This window comes from Chlorella variabilis (assembly GCF_000147415.1).
Source record: "Chlorella variabilis unplaced genomic scaffold CHLNCscaffold_5, whole genome shotgun sequence".
NCBI classification, from domain to species: Eukaryota; Viridiplantae; Chlorophyta; class Trebouxiophyceae; order Chlorellales; family Chlorellaceae; genus Chlorella; species Chlorella variabilis.
The window spans coordinates 1,106,494-1,121,604 of record NW_005435083.1 but is presented as its reverse complement, the minus strand read 5'-3'; the positions used below and the strand labels follow the sequence as shown (position 1 = coordinate 1,121,604).

At 68.2% G+C, this 15,111-nt stretch overlaps 3 protein-coding genes across 3 annotated transcripts; 1 reads left to right on the top strand and 2 right to left on the bottom strand.

Moving 5' to 3' along the window:
* Positions 1-606: 606 nt before the first annotated feature.
* On the bottom strand, positions 607-8,574 carry CHLNCDRAFT_143021 (hypothetical protein; the record flags this gene model as incomplete). Its single annotated transcript, XM_005849529.1, has 20 exons — positions 607-705; positions 804-864; positions 1,003-1,081; positions 1,190-1,406; positions 1,710-1,772; positions 1,985-2,353; positions 2,503-3,318; positions 3,522-3,600; positions 3,742-3,829; positions 3,916-3,983; positions 4,104-4,182; positions 4,394-4,619; positions 4,749-5,129; positions 5,270-5,388; positions 5,519-6,362; positions 6,466-6,603; positions 6,776-6,891; positions 7,071-7,236; positions 7,510-8,220; positions 8,503-8,574. The coding sequence occupies 20 exons, from the start codon at positions 8,572-8,574 to the stop codon at positions 607-609; spliced, it is 4,791 nt and encodes a 1,596-aa protein (XP_005849591.1).
* A 339-nt stretch (positions 8,575-8,913) lies between these two features.
* On the bottom strand, positions 8,914-10,393 carry CHLNCDRAFT_143020 (hypothetical protein; the record flags this gene model as incomplete). The annotated part of the gene is made up of 4 exons (XM_005849528.1): positions 8,914-8,997; positions 9,147-9,947; positions 10,157-10,210; positions 10,298-10,393. 4 exons carry the CDS (start codon positions 10,391-10,393, stop codon positions 8,914-8,916), a joined length of 1,035 nt encoding a protein of 344 aa, XP_005849590.1.
* Positions 10,394-10,731: 338 nt separating this feature from the next.
* CHLNCDRAFT_51027 (hypothetical protein) lies at positions 10,732-13,389 on the top strand (the record flags this gene model as incomplete). Its single annotated transcript, XM_005849787.1, has 6 exons — positions 10,732-10,920; positions 11,058-11,188; positions 11,348-11,651; positions 11,803-12,520; positions 12,672-12,848; positions 13,160-13,389. 6 exons carry the CDS (start codon positions 10,732-10,734, stop codon positions 13,387-13,389), a joined length of 1,749 nt encoding a protein of 582 aa, XP_005849849.1.
* Positions 13,390-15,111: the final 1,722 nt, after the last annotated feature.

Sequence of the window (15,111 nt, the reverse complement as noted above, 5' to 3'; positions counted from 1 at the left end):
ATGGTGTGGAGCGAAAGGTACAGTGGGACGACCCTGTCGCGCCTGCAGATCGTGCCTGGTGGTCGTCCAGTGCTGGTAGCGGTGGCGGCAACCGCGGGAGGAATCATCGGAAGGGAGCTGCTCCTCGCTCTGACTTGAGAATCCTTTGAATTGTTGAAGCTCTGTTGCATTGCTGAACTGTTTTTCATCATTACAGGCGTGTGTTCAGATTGTCCATTGATGCATCGTTCCGTACACGATTCTGTGAAGTCCCCCTATCAGCGCACACCAAAGCGCAGCCTATTCAGAGCCAGGACCCGAGGATCCCCTTCACCCCGCGGTGGGGCGTGAGTCTGCACCAGAGTTGTGTTGGGGGGGGGGGGGGGGGGGCATGGTCGTGACAGAAAGGCAGGACGAGTGGCACCTTATGGGCAGCAAGCTGTTGGCCCAACGGGCTGCGCACCTTGTTGCAGGATGATTCCTGATTGCAGCGGCTGTTTATATGGTAGGGGCACTGCCTGGGGCACACAAGGCTGCAAGGGGGACACGCATGCCGCCTTACCGACCCTGCATCTGTGGCTGGTTGGGGTGGGCAGCAGGTGCGGCGGCGCCAAGCAAGACATGGCCTCACCTGTCGCATGGGCGCAGCGCCAGCGTGCCGCCATAGTCATCCCACACGCAGTCGCTGAGGTGGGCGCGGCAGAACGCTCCCAGATTGCTCAATGCCTGCATCCAGCCCACCCGTCTCACGTGTCACAACCTCTTACTTCGGCAAAGCAGGACCTGGCGCATGGCAGCAGCAGCAGCAGAAGCAGCCCACCCACCTGCTCCTCCAGCTTGCCGCCGGTGCCAGTGATGCGCGACCGGAGGGCGTCCTGGAGCTGGCTGCAGGCAGGACAGCGGCAGGGGAAGGCTTGAAAGTGCAGAGGGCACCCCAGTAGGTGTGAGCACAAGCATGCTCTGTGGTTTGCACCAGCTTCTGTCTGGGAGTCGGGCAGGGGGTGCCGGCCGCCTGCTGCTCACCTGGCTTTTCGCCGATGTGTGGGACAGCCCGCCAGCAGGTCCAGCACGGCATGCTTCAGCCGCAGAAACCCCTCAGCACCTGCAGGCGTGGCAGGAGCAAAGAGTATGGTGGCAGGGAGGGGTTCATACGTACGGCGCCACCAACGTGCTGAGCTGGCATGTCGTGGCAGCGTGGCAGCATGCTGACCTGGCACAGCTTTGACCAGCAGGCTGTCGCCCTCCCCCTCCACGCTGAACAGGTGCTGCCGCTCTTTGACGAAGCGCTGGAAGGTGTGCGCCTCCCGCTCCCCCTCCCTGGCCAGGTACTCGGGCAGGCGCTTGCCGCACCGCAACTCGCTGAGCGCCAGCCTGCCGCGGCAGCCCAGCTGCTGGATGCACTCGCTCTCCAGCCGCCACGTGGGATCCTGCGCCAGCACAGGGCGGGCAGCGGCAGCAGGCACCAGTGTGCAGGCGGCAGCCGCCCCGTGTGCGTGGCCAGGTGCCCGGCAGAATGAGTGAGGGAGGCATGCGCTCGCCCCAGGACGGCACCCCTCACCCAGGACTGTAGCTTGGCCAGGGATGCAAGGCTGGACAGCTCTGCTCCTGCGCCACTGCGAGCATTGTGCCCGCTGCTCCGGCCCCGCTTCCCACCACTTCTGCCTCGGCTGTGGCTGCGCCTGCGACTGTGTGTGCGACGGCGCCGTCGCCGATGCGACCTATGCCCTGACCTCGCACTGCTCCTGCTCCTGCTGCGGCGATGGCGGTCGCTCCTGCTGCGGCTCCGGCTCCTGCTGCGGCTCCGGCTGCGGCTGCTCTTTCTCCGCCTTCCCCTACCCTGGCTCCTGCTCCTGCTGCTCCGGCTCCCGCTGCTGTGCCGCGTGCCTCGCTTGCTGCTGCCTGCTCGGCCCTCATCCGACCTCCGACCCCTCTGCTGGGACATCTCCTCTGCCCTGCCGCCCCCAGCGGCAGCACCCCTGAGCCATTGCTGAGCTGCGGCGGGGACCGGCGGCGGCGCAGAGCCACCCGAGTCGCGCTCGTGGCCCTGCTGCTGCTCCCCCGGCTGCCGCTGCTGCCGAAGAGTGCCCATGTCTGGTGTCAAGCGGCTGCCAGTAGCAGCAGGCGTGGAGCCGCCATCCAGCGGTGGAGCCTCCCGGAAGAGCGGCAGCACAGCCAGCAGGTGCCGCCGCTCGCAGCCCTCGCCGGCGTCCGCGTTCGCGGCAGCTGCGGCTGCTGCCTGCAGCTGCGCCAGCAGGGGCCGCCGGCCCTCCATCCCCTCCAGCTGAACTTCCAACATGCTCAGTGGCGCCACCAGCAGCTGCTGCTTGGGCTGCTCCACGCCGTGGCTGCCAACCAGGTAGCCACGTGACTTGGTCTACAGGCACCGGCGCAGCACACTCATCCCTGGTAACCGAGCACTGCACCTGGCTCCACGCGGAGATGAATCAGACAGGCAGACAAGCAGTTGCGGCAGGCAGGTAGGCAGGCAGGCGCACCCCTCGCCACCCCCGGCAGGTGCCTCACCTCCAGGCTCTCCACCATTACTTCGTGTGTGGCGGCAGCATCCACATTGTCTGCCTCATCGCACACGGAGCGCAGCAGGCAGCAGGGCGCGCCCAGCCCGCTCCACGCCTCAACCGCGGCCACCAGCTCTGTGTCCCCGCACTCGTCGCCATCCGTCAGCTGCAGGTCGAATCCGGGCGGCAGCAGAGCGCAGCCGCCTGCTGCACCATCTGGCCCCCACCAGGTGCCAACCTCGGGCACCGCCTCGCCATCCTCCAAGCGCACGCTGCCCCTCCAGGTGCTGCCAGCGGCGTAGCCGACAGCAGGCGGGTCACGCTGCTCTATCGCGTGCCGCGTGGCGGGGGCGCCGGTCAAGAGCAGAGGTGCAGCCCCAGCTGCTGCCAGCTGCTGGCCTGCTCGCGCCGATGCCGCTGCCCTGCTGCTAACCTCGCGCTGCTCGCAGGCGTCCTCAGCGGCGCCAATCAGCTCCGCGCCAGCTTCCGCGGCATCGACAGTTGGTGACTGGCTGGGGGCCTCCTGGCTGGCTGGGCCAACCACCTCGGTGGCAGGCAGGGACCCCTCCTGCTGCTGCTCCTCATCGCCTGCCCGCTCGGCAAGCCGATCCTGCTGCGGAGAGCGCGACGGTGCTGCCTCCACACAGCCATCAGGTCGGCCTGGCGCCGCCGAGGCCGGCGCCAGCGCCGTCCCGGAAGCGGCGGCCGCCGCCGCCGCCTCCAGTGCAGCATTTCGCTGCTTCCACATGGCATCCACCTTGGGCTTCACCAACGTAGACAACACCGGCGGCGACGGCGCCTCGAACCGAGGCGGCGCGTGGCTCTGCATGAAGGCAGGCGCCAGCACAAACAGAACTCTGAACACACGGCGACCACCGCTCTAAGGTGATGCCGCCAGGAGGATGGGTGTGTGCCATGGCCGCAAAGCATACCGCCCAATGTGTGTATCAGTGTGTGTATCACCGGCACCCGCTCCCAGCTCGTGGTTACGGCAAGAGCAGGGCGGCAGCTCATTCCGCCACTCACACATGGGCAGGTGGGCGAGGACTTGCACGAGAAGAAGCAGTGCTTGGCAAACTGCGGGGCTTGGGGGGCGCCAGCAGGGCTGCAGGCGGGAGGGCAGCGTTCGACCGGTGTGGCGCGCAGGTGTGCTGGCAGCCTGCCGAACAACATGTGTCGGCTGCCATGAGTGGCTTGCCTGTCAAAGGCGCGCAGCTCGCAGAGTGGCGGGCTGCCATCCATGAACACACAGTCGTGCAGGTAGGTGCGGCAGAAGTGGTCCAGGCTGGAGCGGGCCTGCAGGGCATGGCCGTGCCCGGGCCATGAGCGCTGGACTGCTACGCATGGAGCATAGCAGCATGCATTTGCCAGCTCGTAAGCAAAGACAGGGCGGCATGTGTGCCGCCCCCGCCTCCGGCACATGCCTCGGAGGCCTGCTTGCCCTCCAGCCTCAGCCTCTTGACGCGCTTCACCGCTGCCTGCAGCTCGCTGCATGGCACACCGCAGCAGCGCAAGCGATTGCAGCAGGAGGAGTCGGCAGCGGGCAGCAGGCGGGCTGCCACCACAGCGGCAGGGCTCAGCCTGGCGGGCCGCTGTCCAAGGTTGCACCTGAGGGGCGCCCGGTGCTGAGGGTAGGCGGCCAGCAGCTCGAGGAGCCGGCGCTTGAACGCCAGGAAGCGGGAGGCGCCTGCAGGCATGAACCCACACCACAGCTCAGCCCGGGCCGGCATGCTCCTGGGGCTGGATGGAGCCCCAGCGAATGCACCCGCTCCCACACCGCCGCCATGGGCATACCACTCCCACACACACGCCACTCCGCTCCATCATCCCCATACTCCACACACACACACACACACACACACACACACACACACACTACCCCACCCTCCCACCCCCACCTGGTGCTGGCTGGATGGTGTCCCCCAGCACGACGCGGAACAGGTGGGGGCGGTGGCGCAGGAGGCGCTCCAAGGTGGAGACAGGCGCCTCGCCAGGCGCCTCCGCCAGGTATGGCGGCAGCCGGTGCTGCTCCTCGCCCAGCGCGCTCAGCAGCGTGTAGTAGGGCTGAGGCCCCTGCTCCCCCAGCAGCTGCAGCAGGCGGCGCTCCAGCATCCACGTCGGGTCCTGAGGGGGCCGGGCAGGCAGGCAGTGCAGGGTGTTGACAGCTGGGGAACGGGCTGGGCTGCCATGGGCAACAACACGTCAGTCGTGGCCACGGGATCAGCATGCCCCTTCCCCTCCTCCTCATCTCACCCAAAAGTCAGAGTCGAGGTCCGCAGGGGGCAGCTCGGCCGGAGGGCGAGGCGACCCAGCCGCGCCGCCATCCGCCGCTCCTGCCGCCTCCTGGCCGGCCAGCAGCTCAACAATCTCTACTCCCTGCACCTGCCGCACCTGCTCCTGCCGCCTGTGCTCACGCTCCTCCGCATCGGCGGCAGCAGGGTCAGCGGCAGCACCCGAGGGCGCGGAAGGGGGCGGCGGCGGCGGCGGCGGCATGCCCGGGGGCTGCTCGGGGCCCCACGCAGCATAGGCGCCGCTGCGATCATATCCGTAGCCGCTGCCGCCCTGGGCAAAGTAGTGCCCTGCCAGCGCCGCATACTGCTGCTGCTGCCATGCCGCGGCCTGCATCTGAGCATACTGCAGGCAGGGGGAGATGCAGCGTACAACCGCACGGCGTCAAGTGGTCAAGGGCGTGGCCAACAGCTGGCCCTGATGCATGAGCATGCCAAAGCAAGGCAACAAGCCAAGAAGGCAGCCAGCCAGCCAGCTAGGATCACCATCGCAAAGCTTGCGGGGTCCATTGGCGGCATCGTAGCGCCAGGGTAGCCCATGCTGCCTGGTGCGTACAGCTGACCGCCGATCAGTGCCAAGGAGGTGGAAGGGTGCAGCGGCAGGCCTGCAGGAGGCCGATGCATGAACCCAGGCATGGGCATCCAAGCCAGGCGGGCCGACACGTGGGGTAGCACAAGGCAAGCACGCAGTTGCAGCGATGCAGCAAAGCAAGAAGAGGGAGACGGGGCTCTCACCTGGGCCCCATGCGCCGCCCGGGTAGCCCTGCGCAGCGACCATGCTGTTGTTGCCGGCTGGCACCACCGCTAGCCCCGCTGCCGCCTTGGCCGCCGCCGCCTTCGCCTCTGCTGCCTTGGCATCCGCATCTGCTGCCTTGGCTTGGGCTGCTGCTGTGCGCAGCTTCACAGCAAAGGGATGCGAATTCTTGCGAATGACAGCGGCGCGGGAGGGTGCAGCCGCAGCAGGCCTGGGGTCCGCAGCTGGTCCGCCCGCTGGCAGGACTGCGCCGCCAGCTGGCCCTGGTGGCGGTGCTGTGGGCAGTGGTGGAGCAGGCTGGTGGCGTTGGCGCTTTGCCTCCTCCTGCTGCTGCTCCTCCTCACCCCCTTCATCCTCGTCGTCGCTGTCTTGCATCAGGTAAGGCAACTGAACATGGTGCTCCTGCTGCCTGCCAGCCGCCGCCGTCGCTGGAGCAACCCTTGCTGCTGCGGGTGGTGCATGGCCGCAAGCATTCAAAGGAATGGTCGCCTCATGTGGCAGCGGCGGCGGCAGCGGCTTGTGTGAGCGCACGAGGCCAATGCGAGGGTCAGATGGCGGCTGATACTGTGGAATGGGGGGCTGGGGCGGGGACGGCTGCTGCTGCTGCTGCTGTTGCTGCTGCTGCTGGTTGTGGCGCTCCTGCTGCTGCTGCTGCTGCTGCTGGGGGCGGTGGTGGTGGTGGTCCAGGTGGATGTGGCTCAGCAAGCTGGCTGGCCCCTCCTCGTTCTCCAGGTCGCCCGCAATGCACGGCAGCGCACCCGGCTTCAGGGGCAGGTCGGCCAGCCACCGCACAACCAGGCGGTGCTGCCACCACAGGCGTGCGACCTGCGCAGGAAGCGCGGTGTGTGCAACACTCAGCTGCAGCCGTGCCTTGCTCAAAACAGCCTCCCCGGAGCCGCCACCCATCGGGCCAGCTGGGCACCCCCACCTTGCCGACGGTCCAGGCCTCGCCCGCCTCCTCCATCCGCGCCCCAAACTCCTGAAGCTCTGCTGGCGTCAGTTGGCCGGCGGCGGTGGCGGGGTCGCGGCTGGACACCTGGGCCGGCTTGCAGCACACGCTGTGGTACTGCGCAGCGGGAAGAGCGGCGCGGCGGGCGTGGTGTGGGGCAGTGCACTGGCTGGTGGGTGGTGGCAAGCGGCTTGGCGTCCCAAAGCAGGGCGCTTGCTGCCTGGCTGGTGAGCACCAGCCGGTTTCCTGAGTGCAAGCGAACAACTGTCAACTGATGTTGGGGGCGCACCTTGAAGTGCAGCATGCCATCCTCCAGGCTGAGGTAGTCGATTTGGCGCAGCACGTAGCTGCGCACCTTGATGCGCACAACCAGTCCACTCAGCAGGCTCAGCCCCGTGTCCGCAGCTGCAGGGAGCAGGGGCAGGGGCGGGGTGGAGCCTCGGAAGCAACCGAGCCATGCAACACAGCCTGGAAAAGCTGGGGCCTGGCTGGCCTGGTGCATCCGCCTATGGAGGCAAACTAGCACAGCCAGCCAACACTCCAGCACGCGAGCCTGGCCTGCCCCGCCGCACTCTGCCGCCTACCCAGCAGCGCCCGCTCAATCGCCACAGCCCTTGTGATCTCATCTTTGAGGATCAGCACACCCGCCACGTTGTGCGCATCAACCAAGGCGGGCGCGGCAGGGTCAGCAGCCGAAGGGTACTGCTGGCGGTGCGACGGCTGCTGCTGCTGCTGCCACAGGGAGCGCGGCTGTTGGCGGCGTGAAGCGGGTGGGGGGGCCACCGCGGCAGGTGCAGCAGCAGAGGACGGCACAGCCCACACGTGGCTTGGCGGTGCTACCGTGGCTGACAGGTGCTGCTGCCGCGGCCGCTCTGGCTGCGCCTGATGCTGGGGCTGCTGGGACTGCTGGCGGGGATCAGATGCACTGCTGCGGCTGTTCATTTTGAGGCCAGGCGGCGAGATAGACGTGCCATTAGCAGCAGCAGGGCCAGCCCGCGGTGCTGATGCTGCTCGCTGCCGCACCGCGTCGCCTGCCATGCTTTGTCGATGGTGCGGGCTCTGTGCCGCTGGCTGAACTTTGGGGATGGCAAAAGATGCCGGGGTGGGGGCGGCGGCGGCATGCTGCCGCCGCTGCTGCCGCTGCTGGGTGGCGCCCGTCAACTCGACAGACCCACTGGCCTCAAGCAGGGCTGCATCAGCTGCTGCAGCCGTGGCTGCCGCAAGCGACCCGTTGTTGGGGGTGGGAATGCCGCCGCCGCTCCCCAGCTTCTCACGCCGCCCGTTCTGCGGCTGCGGCGGCTTCTCCACGTTCACCGTCACCTGTGTCTGCTGCTGCTGGCGGTGGTTGACACCGCCAGGCAGGCCCGCCGGCTGGGCAGCTTGCAGGCGCGCACCCTTCCTGCGCTGCCGCTGCATGGCTCTGAGCTGCCCCAGGGGCACATCCTCCTCGCTGTCCATGCACCCCTGCTCCCGCGCGCCTGCGACCGCCTCCCGGCCTGTGGCCGCCCCTGCTCCCTGCCGCTGCCTGCCATCCAAGTCCTCCAGATCGCTATCATTCGCCAACCCCTCCACATCTGCGTGATCCCACTCTGCCTTGGCCGCGACCGCAGCGGGAGGGCTGGCAGCCGGCCCAGCACCACGCCGCCGCTTGGCCACACCGGCCTTGGCGGCGCCGTTGGCTGGCCGCTTTGCAGGGCGGGTTGTGGCCGCCTGAGCTGGCTTCTGCTTCCTGGGCTGCACAGCAGCCAGAGCCGCAGGTATGTAAGGACCAGTGCAAACGTTAGAGCTCCTCTGCACTGCCCGCCAGCCATTTGCGCCTGAGGTGACACGGTGGGTATGCAACGCGCTGGCGGCGGCGGCTGCAGAGCGGCACGCACGCACCATATTGGGCCCCGCGCCGCGTCGTCCGCACCAACCCCAGTCGTAGCCCCCCTATCCCCGACCGTTGGACGTGCTCTCAAGGGTGCGCCCGATCATTCCTCCTTGCTCGGCATTCGTTTAGCTTGCAGCCCGTACCCGAAGGGCGGCCTCCAATGCAACGGAGACTGATGTAGACACCTTGAGAGTGGCGAGAGCCAGGTTTTCCATTCTCATGCTGCGGGTGCGCTGGGCTGGCAGGGGCGCCGGCGCTCAGCACGCCGCCGCCAGCCAACACAAACCTTTTCTGCTGGAAGTGAGCTTCTGTGCTTCTGCCCCACTATGATGTGAATGGCTTTAACAGCAGGACAATCAAGCAGGGCGTGGTCAGGAGGGTGGCCCGTCAACAACCTGGGTTGGCTCACAAGGGCAAGTACAGGCAGGCGGCTTGTGTGGGTTGATGAAGGTCAGTCGGTCAAAGTGCAACCTTGCGGCACCTCTGCGAGCAAGGTCGGTGCGGCGCACGGATGGTGCAATGTGCCAGCCCCGGTTCCGGTCCCGCTGGGCTGCTCACTCCGGCTGGCTGTTGTACGGCACGGGCTGCACGTCGCGGGCCACGCGCCGCCGCGTGCTGATCTGGCCAGACTCCAGCGCCTGCAAGCACCGCAGATGACAGGAGAGCGTGAGGCATGCGGGCCCTTGTGGCTTGGAAGCAGCGCCTGTCCCTGTGAGCAAGCATGCGCGCAAGCGTGCTGGTGGCTCCCAAGGCGCAAAACATGCAAGCCAGGCAGAGCGGCACGCACCTGCTTGACCAGCGGGCTCACACCCGGCTCATTCTCCTCTGCTGCCCCCACCTCCGCCGCCGCCGCCTCAGCCGGCCTGCCAGGCGTCTTGCCCAGCACCGCCCTCTCCACCGTGTTTGGCGGCGGGCGGTTGATGTCGGCAGCCACGGCCGCCACCACCCGCTGCAGCTTGTCGGCCGCCTGCTCCAGCCGCGCCCGCAGCGCCGGCATGCGGTTGGCAGCCTGCAGCAGCCGCTGCTGCAGCTCCTGCGGCTGCGGCGACAGCGGGATGGCGGGCGCAGGCTGCGCCGCCGCAGGCGCCTCGCCGCCGTCGCTGTCCATCGCCTCCGCCTGCTGCCCGCCCTCGCCCTGCCCCGCTGCAGGCTCCTCCGCCGCCTGCGAGGCCGCTCCAGCCCCGTCTCGCAGCTGCTGCTGCTCCCCCTCCGCCGGGCCAGCTCCATCCTGCTGCCGTGCCTGCTCCGACTCGCCGCCCGCAACTTCCATGCCCTGCGGCTGCCCTGCCGCCGCCTCCGCCTCCAGCTCAGCGGTCGGCCGGCATGCCGCCAGCTTGGCAGCCAGCATGCCCTGCAGCCGCGACTGCATGCCGGTGCGCAGCTCAGCCACCCGCAGCGAGGCAGCCGTCACCTCTGCCTCCAGCTGCTGCACCTCGGCGTCGGCCGGCGGCGGCGACAGCGGCTTGAGCAGCGGCGATTTCATCGCCAGCGACGCGCCCGGCGGCGTCAGCTGCGTGCGCTGCGTGTCGCATGGGCCGCCCTCATCTGCAAACACCACAAACTGGCGCAGCTGCTCCACAAAGATGGCCTGCGGGCGTGGGAAGGGGCGCGTGGCGGGATGTGAGGAGTGATGGGGCGCGTTTACTGATGCAGAGTGCTTCCAGCTGATAGACCAGAAAGGATGGCCACGCACAGGTGCCTGAAAAGCAGTGTTGTGGGCCAAGTTTTGCAGGCGACGAACTGCAACACCACAAAACAGGCTGGCGGGCAGGCGGGCGAGCAGGCGGCGGTGCTCACGCTGGTGCCACGCAACTCCTCCCGGTCCTGCTCCGTCAGCGCATCGCCCGCCTCCTGCGGCAACCAGCGGTGCGGTGTGGGTGGGGCTGCAAGCGAGAGAGCCCGCACTCTGCCCGTCTGTCGCTGCCCTCCTCAACAAACCTGCACCCGCCGATCCAGCGCCTCATCCAGCAGCTGCTGTATCTTCAGCAGATCCTCTTCTCCTCGCAACTCCACTTTCTCAAACAGCTGCGCCATCCCGCAAGCACAGGTGCGGTTGGTTTGAGAGAAGGCAACAGTAGGCAAGAGAGTCGCTTGTTACTGCCAGTAGCACAGCCAATAGCACTATGTGTGGTGTGCAAGGGCGTACAAGCTGCAACAGTTCAAGCACCGCCAGGCTGGGCCAGGTAGGATTCTCGGGAGCCCCACGTACGGGCCCCCCATCGGATGAACACGCTAACCGTGAATTTGCGTTGGTTTAGTTGGAACAGGCCCGCCCCGCCGTGCATGGGAGCCATTGCTGGGGGTGGCGCCAAGTCCCGTCGTGCTAGCCAGCAGCCTGATCTCCTGACAACCGTAGAGGCGGACCGCCCACAATGGCGGGTGACGCCGGTGGCAGCGGGGCTGCTGCCAGTGACGGCGGCGCCTCTGCCGCCAGCGGTGCCGCGCCGCCAGCTAGCGAGCAGCGGCACGGGTTCCGTGACTACGGGCGTGTGCTGCGCGAGCACCGCCACTTCCGCTACCTGTGGATCGCAGAGACGGTGGACAACGTGGGCAGCTGGCTGGTGGGTGTGCGACGGCAGGCGTCGCTTGCCCTCTAGGCGCACGTTGCCTGCCTTCTCGGCATGGGTCTGCCGGCCTGCTGCACAGTCTTGGTGAGGCGTGGTCCCCTGTGATGGCCGCCGCCTCTTGTTGGATGCAGAGCTACGTGGCCACGCTGGAGCTTGCCTCCCAGTTCAGCGGCGGCAGCGGCCTGGCGCTCTCCGGCGTCGTCCTCATCCGCTTCCTGCCCTCGCTCCTGCTGGCCCCCGTGTGCGGCGTGGTGGCAGACAGGTAGGCACCTGTGGGCGGCAGCGCTGGCCAGCCAGAGCCTTCCTGGGCTGGGCCACCCCGCCGCCGGGAGCATGAGGCTCAGCCAAGCCAGGCTGTGCCTCGCTTCGTGCAGCTGGCCCCACCGTGGTGCGTGCCCGCCTGCCTGCCTGCCTGGTGCAGGGTCAACAGAGTGCGTGTGCTGGTGGCGGCGGCCCTCCTGGACGCCGCCGTCGTGGCCCTGCTGGCGCTGGTGCGGCGCCCGTCCCAGGTGGCGCTGCTGTACGCGCTGCTCACGGCGCAGTTTGCGGCCTCTGCTTTCTACGACCCCGCCCGCAAGGCGCTGGTGCCCGTGCTGGTGCCTGCCGCCGACCTGCACCTGGCCACCACCATCGACAGCTTTGCGTGGAGCATCACGGGAGCAGTGGGGGCGTCCGCCGGCGGCGTGGTGGCCTCCCGCCTGGGCAACCAGGCGTGCTTCCTGGTGGTGAGCTGGGGGCGCCCGCTGCTGGCTGGGGCCCTCTCGAGGAGGCTGGCGCTGGCTACGAGGCATGCAGTGCCGGCCCAGGTCCCACAAACCTGATGGCCCTCGCCCATGCACACCCGCCGCCCCCCGGATGCCCGCCCCTCGCCTGCAGGATGCCGCAACCTTTCTGGTGGCGGCATGGTGCGCGGGGCATGTGCCGGCAGCGCTGGGCGTGCCAGACGCCGCCGCGCGGCAGCTGAAGAAGCACAGCAGCATGCGGCAGGTGGAGCTGGCTGCCGTAGCGGAGCAGGAGGAGGCGGCGGCGGCAGAGGAGGCGGCGAGGCACCAGCAGCCTGGGGAGGCTGGGCAGCCTGGGGAGGCTGGGCAGCTGCTGGGGGCGGGTCTCGGCGGTCACAGAGGCAGCAGCGAGGCGCTGCTGCAGACTGGCGGCGGCGCCTATGGCAACCACGCGGCAGCAGGCGTGCATGCCGGGCGGCGCCTGCACCACAGCCACCACGCCAGCAAGCAGGCTGAAAGGGCGGGCACGGCGGAGGTGGTGGTGCATGCCGACAGCCAGCCGCCATCGCCCGCGCTGGGCGGTGCAGCAGCCGCAGCCGCCGGGCGCCAGCCAGGGGCCCCAGCCGCTGGCGGCAGCGGGCTGGTGGCGGCGGCCGCGTCGGCGGTGGCGGAAGGGTTCCGGGCGATGCGGGAGGGGTGGCGCTACCTGGGCGGCCGCGAGAACGGCGACGTGGTGGCGCTGGTGCTGATGAAGTGCGCTGCGGCGCTGGTGTGGGGCGCGGTGGACCTGCTGAACGTCAAGTTTTCGGAGATGGGCAGCATGCAGCGCCTGGGAGACGCCAGCACCACGCTGGGCCTCATCTTCGCCACGGGTGACCGCCTTCCGCATGCCCTGATGCCGCCGCTGCCGCCTCGCGCCCATCCCCCGCATCTTGAGCACATCATCCACCCTGGCCCCAGTGATCCGGCACCTCCTTGTGTATGAGCTTAGCTAACAGCTGGCCGGCCCCGCCTCCCCCGCAGTTGGCCTGGGCTGCTTCGTGGGCCCCCTCGTCATGAACCGCCTGGTGCCGCCGCACGCGGCGGCGCTGCGCTGGGGCGTGGCGGCATCCTACTGCCTCTTCGCCCTGGGCCTGCTCGTCATGCTGCTCTCGCCCAGCATCGCGCTGGTCCTGCTGTCCACCTTTGTGCGCTCCATGGGTGCGTGGCTTGCCTCCTCTGTTCCTTCTTGTTTGGTCTTGTGCTGCCCTCGCTGACCTTTGCTGCCGCGTTTCTGTTGGTGTCCCACAGGCAGCGCCACGCTGTGGGTGTACTCCACGCTGCTCATGCAGCAGAGGGTGCCCAACGAGCTTCTGGGCAGGATGAGCGGCAAGTGGGGGGCCTGACCTCAGCCCTGGCCTCGGCCTTGCCCCGCCCCCGACCGTGGCTGCCTGCCTGGCATGTCAGCATGGCAAAAAAGCCACGCTGCTGATGGCTGCCGACTGTACGGCTCTGCCGCCCTCCCCCTGCAGCCACCGAGTCGGCCCTGTTCACGATCACCGAAACCATCTCCTCCCTGTTTGGAGGAGCAGCCTTTGACATCCTGCACCTATCCCTCCACCAGCTGCTGCTCATCCTGACGGTGGCAGCGGTGGCGATGGCGGCCGTGTGGGTGGGGTACGCGTGGGCGGCCAACCGCAGCAGCAGCAGCACGCCCCGCCGCTACCTGCCTGTGCGGCAGGACGTCGAGGAGCCCTCGTGAGCCCACCCACGCCCCTGGCTGGCGCTGGTTCTTTCTTGTGCTGTGTTACACACTCATCATCACAAAGATACGAGGGATGGCCTGGCTAGGGGACACACGTGGGGGAAGAGGGGGCAAGGCGGTCGGGGAAAAGCGGGGAGGCTTGGCTGTGGGGATCCGGATGCGAAGCCAATCACATTCATTGGGCGGAGCGCACTCGGCGGCGGGGCCGGCGCAGGCTTTCCGCCAGCGCTAGGCGCACTGTTGAAAAGAAGCAGGAACAAAGTGACAGCGATGGGCTTTTTTTTTGCTTTTTTTGTGGCTGTTGTTGGCGTATTTTTTTGAGCGCATGCAGGCATGGACAAAACTGGTTGCACCGTCAGAGAGCATACGTGTGAGAATTGCGCAGAGAGGAATAGAACACAAGTGCTTGGTGGGAATCAAAGCAAAGACACGACCGGACGGGGAGGGGGGGGTGGCTCAGGTCACATGCGGAAACAAAGGGGTCAAAACGGGGCTGCGCGCCTGGCCGGCACAGCAGCCCCCAGAAAGGGTGGGGAGGGCGAGACAGAGGCGAGCAGGGTGGGGGGTGGCGGTGCGTTTGGGTACAAGCCGGGGCGCGCGGGCGGCGGGCGGAGAGGCCTGCGCAGCAGCAGGGGGACAGGTGGCACACAGCTTGTCAGCACCAAGCAGCCAGCTAGCACAGCAGCAGCATGGCAGGCATCGGCGGGCACGCCAGCAGTGCCCTGGGCTAAACCTCGCTGCTGCAGCGAGTGGCCACAGCGCAGCGCAGCGCAGCTCACCCGACGGCTGCGCGGCCCGGGCAGGCGGTGTGCGGGGCGGGGATGAGAGCAGATGGGGTGGAGCAAAGCTGGCGGCGCCGCGTCGGGGCGGCGGCGCAGCAGGGAGCTCGAGCAGTCGGGACGCAGAGGGGAGTGCACACGAATCGCCGGCGGTGGGCACACGATGCTGCCCGCCGCGCTGGCACAAGCGAGCAGGCAACTGGAAACATGAGGGATGTGATCGGGAGGGAGGTAGTTTGTAAATCAAAGAATTGAAGAGGAGGGCGACAGCAGGTTCAGAAGCTGCTTCCAGTGCGGAAAAGAGGGGAGGGGCTGGGACAAGAGGGAGCATACAGAGGCGCGGGCGCCGGGCCGCGAGGGCCCGCCTCGGCGCCGCGCCCGCAGCAGGAGGGAGGGGGTGCTGCCGCGGTGCGCCCCTCCCTGCCACCATTCCACGGTGAGCTATCAAAGGAGGAGAGGGGGTACAGAACAATAGCGCGGAGTGGGGGGAACCGTTGAAAACAGCGCGGGGGTAGGTAGGTAGGTAGGTAGGTAGGTAGGTAGGTGGGAGGCGAGAGCGCGGGGCGGGGCGCGGCAAGGGCGCCCGTCGCGCGCGCGCGCCAAGCAGAGCAGGAAAAAATGGGGTTGGGGCCGCACAGTGCATTGCGCAGACGCGGCGGAGCCGAAAAAACTGGGGGCGGGGTGGGTGGGGCGCGCTGCGTGGGCGACAGGGGCGGCGGCAAGGGCGGCCCCGCTCGCGGCGCGTGCGCGGAACGGCCAGCCTATCTCAAACTGGGTGGTGTGGGGTGGTGTGTGTGTGGCCCTACTTGGCTAGCAGCTACGTCTGGAAGGAGGGGGGTGTGGCGGAGGAGGATGTTGGGTGAGTGTGGGGGTCGGCGGACGCCGGGTGGCGGCCGGCATTAGCAGTGCTGCGAGGGAGAGAGGGGTGCGTTGCGGTACG